At 57.5% G+C, this 9,528-nt stretch overlaps 1 protein-coding gene across 1 annotated transcript; it reads right to left on the bottom strand.

Annotated features, from left to right (window-relative positions):
* Positions 1-210: 210 nt before the first annotated feature.
* On the bottom strand, positions 211-9,509 carry NINJ1 (ninjurin 1). Its single transcript, XM_004684499.2, has 4 exons — positions 9,386-9,509; positions 2,729-2,954; positions 1,897-2,059; positions 211-798 (listed from the first exon to the last, which is right to left on the bottom strand). Exons 1-3 carry the CDS (start codon positions 9,458-9,460, stop codon positions 1,905-1,907), a joined length of 456 nt encoding a protein of 151 aa, XP_004684556.1. The 5' UTR covers positions 9,461-9,509; the 3' UTR covers positions 211-798; positions 1,897-1,904.
* Between the last annotated feature and the right edge of the window lie 19 nt (positions 9,510-9,528).

Here is a 9,528-nt window from a genome sequence, read left to right as displayed (position 1 = left end):
TACAGAGAAGGTGTGTGGCATGCAGACTGTGGGGGCCATGAGAGTGATGGAACTTTCCGTGAGGGGCTGGTAGGGGTCAGGAGCTAGGTGCCCAAGGACATGTGGGTGATATCTGGAGACACCAAAGACGCTACTCCCCCAAGATTACAGGTGGGGAGTGGGTCTGAGGGGCCCTGTGTGAGAGTAACTGTTTTCAGAGCCACATAGGAAGAGTATCAGCTTTATTGATCATTGATGCTTAGAAAAGTGGGAGCTTGGCCCCCAAGAGAGGCAGGGGTTCTGCCCGTCACTGCTGGTAGAGGGTATCTGCAGGGTCACCAGGTGGCTACCTCCCAGTGGCCATCGAGCCCAGGTGTGAAACTTGAGCCAGCAGCTACTACCTGGGGGACTGGCGACGGAGTCCCGGTCAGGAAGCATGAAGGCTGCGGTCACCCGGGTTTCAGCACACGGGACTGGGGCTCGGCTGCGTTAGCAGAGGGCAGGGTGTTTCCTCATCCCTCTGTAAATGTCCTGAGACCACGGCCAGCCCTGGTCCCTTGCTGGTCCATCCTCAGATCTGAGCGTCTGTGGCAGCCACGACCTTCCTTGGACTTTCCAGTTCTGTCCTTTGAGGCTCATACCCCCTGATCCAGGAGGAGCTGCCTAGGATAGAGCAGGCTGAGTGCTGGGAGTAGTTTGACTACATGCAGCTTGCCTCTGAGGTGCAGTCTGGTGGGGCCATCCTGGGCGCTGGCATTTTTGGGGTGGTGGGCCCCAAGGTAGGTTTGGTTTGCTACTATCTGGCGAGATCTGGGGGCTCTGTAAAGAAGGGAGAGGACTGGTGTTAGAGCTACCTGACTGAGGCTGGGTCCATCCTGGGATCCTGCCTCAGCACTCGCTGAGCATCAGAGCTGTTCCAGAACCAGAAGGGCCTGACTCTGCCAGGGAAAGCCTTAGTTTCTCTTCTGGGTCACTATCAGGATTTAAAGGCCTGACAGGAGGCTGAAAGGGCCTCAGCAGGTGTGGAGGGCAGAGCTGCATGTGCCACAGGGCTCACAGGCCAGGGGCCCTCCTGGACAGAGATGAGATGCATGGCGTTGCTGATGCCAGGCAGAGTTGGGACTGACTGGAGCACCTGGCCAGGAATAAGTAGTCCTGGTTATCACACCGCGAGCAAGAGCGCAGACTGACATCCTGTTCCAGGGCTTCCGCAGGGATAGGCTTTACAACAGGTGGGCCTAGATCAAGCAGCATTGGATGACCCATGGCTACCTGGGTCCTGGCCTCAGTGGGAGGGCAGCCTGTGCATCCTCTAGGGCAGTGGCCATTAGTGGGCCAGACATGCCCAACAGGGCAGCAAAAGACCCTGTCACCAGCATCTACTTGTCTCTGTCATCTGTTCCTGACACAGGTGCTCAATGTACATGGCAGCCTCCTGTCCACTCAGCATGGGCACTGCTGGTGAATGGACAGTGTGAGCAGTGCCCACCACTCCTTTGGGATAGTCCTAAAGACTGACAATGAAGCCATCTTAACCCATGATGTACTGTGCAGCCGTGGCTGGGGCCCTACACATCAATGCATTACTACCTTCAAGGCACTTGGGGTGCCAGTGTCTGAGTCCCCTCAAAACACCATGAATAGGAGCGTCTTTGTCAAACATGTTTCAAAGGTCACCCATCCTTCCTGTAACCCCTGCTTCTAAGCTGGGTGATCGAAGGCAGGCCCTCAGCCATTCTGAGCAATTCAGGGGGCTGAGGTGATGTGGGGTTCACATGGCCAGGTATGCCTACCATGTGAGGCCCAGGCGAGGGTAGACCTGGGGGCACCACATGAAGCCCCTGAGTACCCTTCTGCTTGCGGTTGAGTGGTGACTGCTGGTGTGGCACAGGAGTGGGGGCCACCCCCCAAACTTACCTGATCCCCTACTGCCGGGGCGCCATGTCCACCATGGGCTTTTGGACACCAAAGGCGGTGATGAAGATGTTAACTACGACGATGATGAAGACCAGGCCAGTGGCCAGGTTGTTGAGGAAGTCCAGCTTGGCGTGCTTGGCAGGGTTGTTGAGGTCGTACTTGACTATGGGCAAGAGAAAGTGGCTGCTGTGCTGGCCTAGCACCAGGCTGGCATGTGTGTCCCCCACCCCACCGCTGTAGGAGTGAGTTCTGGATCCAGAAAGGTGTGCCTGCTTTAACAGCACAGTCTCAGGTCGATAGTGGCCTGCTCGGCACCTCCCCTCTGAGGGCCTGCTTCCTGCACAAACAGAAGTACAGACAGCCCAGCATCCCCTTGGGGTCAAGGGCTGAACGTGTGATCCCAGGCTCAGGTTTGCTTTTTCGGCATTGGGTTGATTAGCACAGGTTGTGCCCCTTTCTCAGTGCCTGCACGAGTCTAATGATCTCACACCCACCCAGGGCCCTGAACACTTTATACACCACTTTATAAGTGTGAACACCTGCCCAAAGCCAGATGTAGCCATGGAGGTCAAGGCCAGCATAGAGCCCTGCTGCTCCTCACCCGGGGACTAGATGTACACAGTAGGTGTCTGATACTGAGAGTGCTTAGTATGTTTGATGTTTTCCTGTGTCCTCAACTTGGGTGGGTGGGAGGGGTCATGGGAAGACTGGAGTGCATGTGTGAGCGAGAAGGGCCAGAAACTCCAGTGCTCCGAGTATGTCAAGTAGTGAGCGCCCCATCCAGAGGAGTATGCAAGACAACTGGCCAACCATGGGGCTTCCCAGAACTTACCCAGGAAGATGAGCAGCACGCCTACACCGATCTGCAGCACCAGGGAGATGGAGATGAGGACCACCAGGGGGACAAAGAAGGCGAAGCTGGGGCCCTGCTCGATGACAGCCTTCAGCTGGGAGGCATTGGCCATCAGCAGCGCAATGTCCAGCATGCTCTCAGCCGCACTCTTCTTGTTGGCATAATGGTTCACGTTGATGGGCCGGTTCCTGCTCCAGCGAGGTGGCTGTGGGGAGGGTGGAGGTCAGCCTGGGCTTGCAGCGGATGCAGGATAGGGACCCCAGTTCCCCTGCTTGGTTCCCCCAGTACTGGCAGGGATACCAGGTGTCTATTGGGCCCAGGGAGCGTGAAGAGAGAGGTGCTGTTGATAACAGGAGTCGTGCACCTAGGCAAGACTCCCTAGGGATCAAGTCTTAGAAGAAAGAGGAAGAAGACAACCTCTGCACGCACACATGCTGGCGTCAGGCTAGAAAGTGCCTCAACCACCACTTGCCTTGGGTGAGGCGTCCGAGAGCCCTTCTGTGCCCACACAGTCTGCATCTCCTGCCAGCCCACAGTGCCCGGCTCCCTGCCCTTCCAGGCTGCGTTGGTGACTGTTGGCCAGGCAGGAAGTAACATGTGGGGACGGCATATGGATCCTGGATCCTGCGCACTTGCCCAGACAAACACCAGGCCTTCCCAGGCTGGTGCTGCCCGGGCCACCTCCCCGCGGAGACACAGCAAGTGCTCAACAGATGCCTCAGTGTAGAATCACTGCAGTGGCATTAGCTGCCTCCTTAATTTTTATTAATAAAAAAAAAAAATTTAACCACTGAGGTACATAGTTGACATTCAAAAATCTGAACATATGAAGAACTTGGAAATTTTGGGGCCAATGAAAGCACCACCCACCTCAGGGCAATAAGCAGTCACCCCCTTCATATGTTTCTTCCTGACCCCTCTTTATTATTACCATTAATGTATGATGAAACATGGGTAAGGCAGGAGCTGTATCAGGACCACCCTGGCCTTGTGTTTACATGACAAGACAGAAATGCCAATTCTGGTAACTTCTCTCTGCTTGAGGACATCCCCAGCCTCTGGGCCAGGTCCTTGTCACCTATGAGGGGAGTGCCCCCATGGCACTACCCAGGCACTACCCAGAAATAACTGCCTCCCCAGGAAGCCTCCTTGGCCTAGGCAGAAGGTTGTGTCCACAAAGGCCCCCGCTGGACGGGAACTCATCTCAGGCAGCAACGGTGCCACTGTGTCACTGGGAGGGGCGCAGCTCTGTGTGGACAACCTGCAGGCCCTCCTCTGCTTCCCCTGGCCAGATCCCTCCCCAGCCCTCAGGACAAACCTGCACCCCTGGCCCTTGACCACAGGCCTCCTGGGGGCCACTCAGGAGATCCTGTTTCTGGGCTCATGAAAGATGCAGGAAAGCAGGCAGGTGCTGAGCACTCAGGGCCTCTGCTTTCTGCTGCTGGTAGTATTTCACCAAGGAAAGTAGAGAACCACAGAAGGGTGTGTTTCCTTTTAAGTTTGAATTTAATCTAGAAGAACATGCCCGGGAGGAAGGGAGGGTGGCAGCCTTTGCTCATAGCTCCACCCCCAGCAGCAGCGCCCCCAGAGGGAGCAGATCCACTAGGTTTGAAATTCTAGACCTAAGACCCCACAGGAGAGCCTCCTCCTTGGATCTGGGTCCACCTTGCTCAAGGCACAACCACACACATGGAAACCCACTGGCATTGCGCTCCAGGCTGGCAGTGGGAGTCTCCTGGGGTCTGGTGGGTGGCCTTCTCCCCACGGCCACCCCAGCTCTGCTCTGGCAAAGCGGTCTGGCTGATCACGTCCTGTCATATGTATGCTCCCAAGATCCATAAACCAAAAATGCAACAGTGCCTTGCCATGAGGACGCCCCAATGCTTAGCCCCTGATCCCTGGCCCCCACTCCTGGAGAAAAGTGCAGCTCTTGCGAGGCCTTTTTGCAACACATCCACACACACGAGCATGTAAACACAATCACATCTACACATGCACAGACACACATTCAGTCACTCCAGCCTCCCTTAAACACAAGCATTGAAATATGACACCCCCACACATCAACACACACAAACATGCATGCATCCAACACATACCCACATGTAGACACATGAACACACATCCACATGTAGTCATCCAGCCTACCTGTGTGGTCTGTGTGGTCTGTGTGGTCTGAGTTCTCCTGAACCCTTTTAAATGTTTCACACGCTCATATGCAAATGACAGTCCCAGCACAGGGAGCCTGCGCCTAGGAGTAGCCACACCCTATTCAGCCCTTAGCTGAGTGCCCTCCTCCAGGGACTCATGGGTAAACTGAGGCTAGTCTGGGGAGGTGCCTTGCCAAAGGCAATATACAGGGGTGGGGTGGAGGGGGTGTGGGGGGGGTGTGGGATTTGAACCCAGTCCCTAAGGCTGAAAGACTGGTGCAGACATCACCTCCCACCCCACTTTGGCCCAGGCTGAGTGACCCATGGCCAGCCCCATGGCCTCAGTGACCCACATGAGTAGGCATTAGGAAGCTTCTGGGGGGATCTAAGTTGTGGGGAAGGTTGGGCCCCGGAAGTAACCACTGCACAGGCAAGTCCCAGGGAAGTTTGCCCAGACTGGAGGGCCGCTGGGAGCCCAACTGCTGCACAGCCCCATAGACTCGGACTGGCTGCTGCCTGGCTGGCTGCCAGGAGTCTGCTGGGCACCGCCCATTGAGACTGCGCGTGACCTGGGCTGTACAGGGGGCAAACATCCTAGTTAATGTGTCCCTGGGGCTACCCAGATTTCCCAAAACCTCAGGAGCCAGGTGAGGAAGGGTGAGTTCTGGGCCTTTGTCCCTATAAGCCAGGAAGGAGCCCCTGGGGTGAGCCAGCTTCAGATGGGGCACCCACACAGTTGGCATCCTGTGCCTACTTCTGTGGACAGACTCCTCTTCACAGGGGCGTGAGGGACTCGGGTCACACTGCTGGGTGTCCTCGGCTCCAGCAGGAGGGGAGTGGGACAGAGCAGACCTGAACCCTGGTGAGCAGCACTGCTTCTGGTTCCCCAAAGTGGATGCTCTGTCTTCCTCGGCTTGGATGGGAAGGCATGGAGATGCTGCCCACAGTCACTGACTGGGCCACAGTCTCCTGCCAGGGTGCCCCTGCTCCCCTGGGAGAAAGAGGCCAGGGCTGAGGCCATTAATTCCCAGCAGAATGGAGGGGGGTATCTCCAATGCTACCTGGCTCCGCATACTACTGTGACTCCCAGGGATCGTGCACACATCTGGAACACCACAAAGGAATTCCTGTGCCTGCTCCCAGAGCCTGTTTTCATGCCAGCAGAGCGAGAGACCAGCCCCTAACAAGTCTGAGAGTCACTGACTACCCAGCAGGGGCTGGGTGAGGGCTTCCACCCGCCCGTACCTCCTCTGCCTCCCCCAAACCCCATTCCACCATTGAGCTTCCAGGTGATGCTTGATGCATTTTACACCCGGGGTGCAGGGGACTCACTGGGAGACGTAGGTCTGGGAGACGTGCAACCCCCGGGCACAGCCCCACTGGGCAGGATGTTCCTTTCTGCCCCCGCTTTCACTGCTTCCAAAGACAACTGCTCTGATTTGTAATTAACTCCATAAACAACCAGCAGGAGGAGGAAGAGAAAGGACATGTCTGGGGCCGGGTGTGAGATGAGCCAGTCTAAGTTCACACGGCCGAGTGAGGTCCCTCCAGGGCAGAGGCCCTTCCCTTGGGCTCCGTCAGCTGCCAGTTGACACGGGACAGATGTACCCTTCTGGGACAGGACCTGAGAAGCAAGTGGGTTCTGGTGGGGCCTGGGAGACCCTAGCTCACCTCCAGAGAGAGGCATGAGCTCTAGTCTCAGCTCAGCGTGAAGCCACCTGTTTGGGATTACACAGTTGTATCCGCAGGTCCTACTGGTCAGTCTCAGGAAGCCCCCACGAGTCTCCATGTCTGTCCTCGGACAGGAAGTCTGAGGTTGGAGGGCTGTTCCCGAACAGCTGGGCTATGGGTTGGGCTAGGCAGACACATTTCCTGTGGGTTTAGCACTAACTTGGAATGACCTGGTTATACCAAGGTTGCCTTTTAGAACTTGGCCAGGACTCTGCTGACCTTGGGATCCACTGGGGAAGCAGAAATGAAGAAAAAAGAGCAAAATCCCCCAAGCTCTGGCAGGGAAGAGGGAGGAGGCATAGTGAGGAGAGATGCCTACAGACCTCCCCACTGGGGAGTTTTAGGTTGGGAAGGGGAGACATGTCTGCTACACAGGTACACATGTGACCTGAGAAAACTGAGGCTGGGGGGAGGGGGTCTGTTCTTGCCCAAGGACTGTGGTCAGGTCTTCCTGGTGGTCCCTCTGTGGCCGGGGGTTTGCTGGGCACACAACCTACTCTGTCCTGGTGTCTGGGTTCCCGCTTTAGTGGAGATACAACTGAAGACCCCAGGCTTTGACCTCCTTCCAAAAAGCCTTTCTTGGAGGCCAAGACTATATTTGGGAAGGTCACAGGAGCACCCACAGAGGCACAGGGGGGTGGGCATGCGTAGGGGAGAGGATGCCTGTCCCAAACTCTGCCAGAATCTTCTCTGGGAGCAGCCCTGGTGTGGGAGGTAGGAACATCAGCAACACCAGGCAACCAGTTCTGCACACACATCAGCCTTCATCACCATATGAGGATTACCATCCCGTCTCATAGAGGGAAACCGAAGCACAGACCTCATGAGTGATGTGCCCAAGAAAACAAGCAGGTCCTGAGAGTAGGGGGGAAGGTGGAGGCAAAGCAGTGTTGGTGGGCCCAGGCCTGTAGGCCAGGTGAGAAGTGTGACCTGGACACTGGCCACCCCTGCCCAGAGCCTCAGTGCCTTGAGCCTGAAGACCCCAGATGAGCGTGTTCACTCTCATACCAGCCACAGACTCAGGGCTCCAGCCCTCAAGGCCCAACATCCCAGCACATCCTTCTTCCCCAGCCCTTGGAGGTGCAGGCTCTGGGCCTTTGTTCCCACTGCTTCCTCCGTCTGAGATGCCCTTCTACACATCACCCTGTATTCTGGTCCTCCAGGGCCCAGGACCCACACCCCCACTCTTGCAGGAAGCCTCTGACTCTTCACTCCCACCCCCTACCGTGACTCACCCCTGGGAGATCAACACTTGGGTCTTGGCTTTACTGCCAAGCTGGTCTCAGCTCTGCAGAGGTATAAGAGCCAAGGCGGCTATCACTGAGCACACCCAGCCTGCATCTCACTGGTACTTGGGACATACCCAGACCTGGAATGTAGCAAGCCCTCTCCCAGCAGAGCAGGCTCAACGTAGGGGGAGGGGTGTGGGGGGAGAGGTATAGCTTAAGGACCAGGGCAGGGATATAACTGGAACCCTGTCTTTGAACCTGACCCTTAGTTAACAGACAGGTTCCCCTCCCCCCACCATCACTTTCCCAAAGGCAGGTAGGGTCACCGTTCTCCCTTTGAAGCACATGGACAGAAGGCCCATGGACAGAAGGCCCACAGACGTGAAGCAGCCCCCCCCCCCCAAGCTCACACAGCTCACTGCTCCAAGTGCCTCCACTCCAGGTTGGACAGGTACCTAGGGTTTGCACATCTCTCAGATCTTGGTCTGCTCATCTGTTGCCCGCACAAATGTCCTGTGCAAGCCTGAGGCTTTCAGGGTTAGTGAAGGGCCAGCACTGGGGCTTTGCCAAGGACGGAGAGGAGGGGAGGATTATTGGGTGGGATACACGGAGGGCTCTCCTCATATGTCCTCACCCATGACCTGTCACGGAGGCATCACCTAGGCCTTGTCACCCACACCTAAGAAGTGTGGGTAATTGCATAGACTGGTTCCCCCTCTGAGAGGCCATGTCCCTGCCCCCATGCCTGAGGGCCCAGAACTAGAAAGAATGTCCAAAGTCAATAAATCACCCGCCAGCATAGCCAGGACTGTGCCACAAACAAGCGCTGGGGAAGTGCTGGGTTGAGCTAAGAAGCCAGGCATGGATCTCAGCTCCAGCCCTGCTCCAGGGCAGCGGGGAAGGACCTTTTGGCAGGGGACACCAGCTCTAACTGGGTGGGAACACTGCCCACCTGTCCAACACCTCTGCCTTCCAGGCTCGTGGTCACATGAGCCCAAGTTCCCATCGGAGCACTCAGAAGTGCGGTCACCGTGGTCACCGTGAGTGACGTAACTGTCTGCCTGCGGCTGGACCAGAGCCCGGGAATCCAACCCTCGCCCACCCCCAGGCGGCAGTAGGCAGGAGAAGCGGGGGCTCAAAGTTAGAGGGCGGCCAGGGGGTGAGGGCAGGCGTGGGGCCCAGGAAGGCCAGAAGGGAGGTTCCGGCTATAGTGGTTACCCCCCCACACTCTCCCCCCCCCACCGCCGCGGACCGCAGCACTCCACCCCGCCCCGCGCACCCCTACCCCTGCTTGCTCACCTGCCGACGTGATCAGAGCCCCGAGATCACTACTCAGGCTCTGAGCACTACTACGACGGTGCGGGTGAGGCTCCGCGCACTGGGGGTGCGGCGACCCCAGTCTCCCAGTAGAGCGGAAGCGGCTACAGCCGGTAGGCGCCCACAGGTGCCGGAGGAGTGCGGGCGCGCAACCAGAGACGGCGGCCGCCGGCCAAGGTCGCACAGCGGGGCGGGGTGGGGGGGCTTACCGAGGCGTCTGGGGAGCCTGGCGAGCCCTGGTGCAGGTCGCCGTTGAGCTCGTAATCTTCGGTGTTCAAGTCCATCGTGCGGCCGCCTGGGCGGCCTCGCTCGCCGCCAGAGTACAGCCAGCGCCTCAGCCCGCCCCGGCCCG

Source organism: Condylura cristata, unplaced genomic scaffold (genome assembly GCF_000260355.1).
Source record: "Condylura cristata isolate star-nosed mole 26May11 unplaced genomic scaffold, ConCri1.0 scaffold00017, whole genome shotgun sequence".
NCBI lineage: Eukaryota > Metazoa > Chordata > Mammalia > Eulipotyphla > Talpidae > Condylura > Condylura cristata.
The sequence above is the reverse complement of the archived record's forward strand: the minus strand, read 5'-3'. Positions and strand labels throughout refer to the sequence as shown.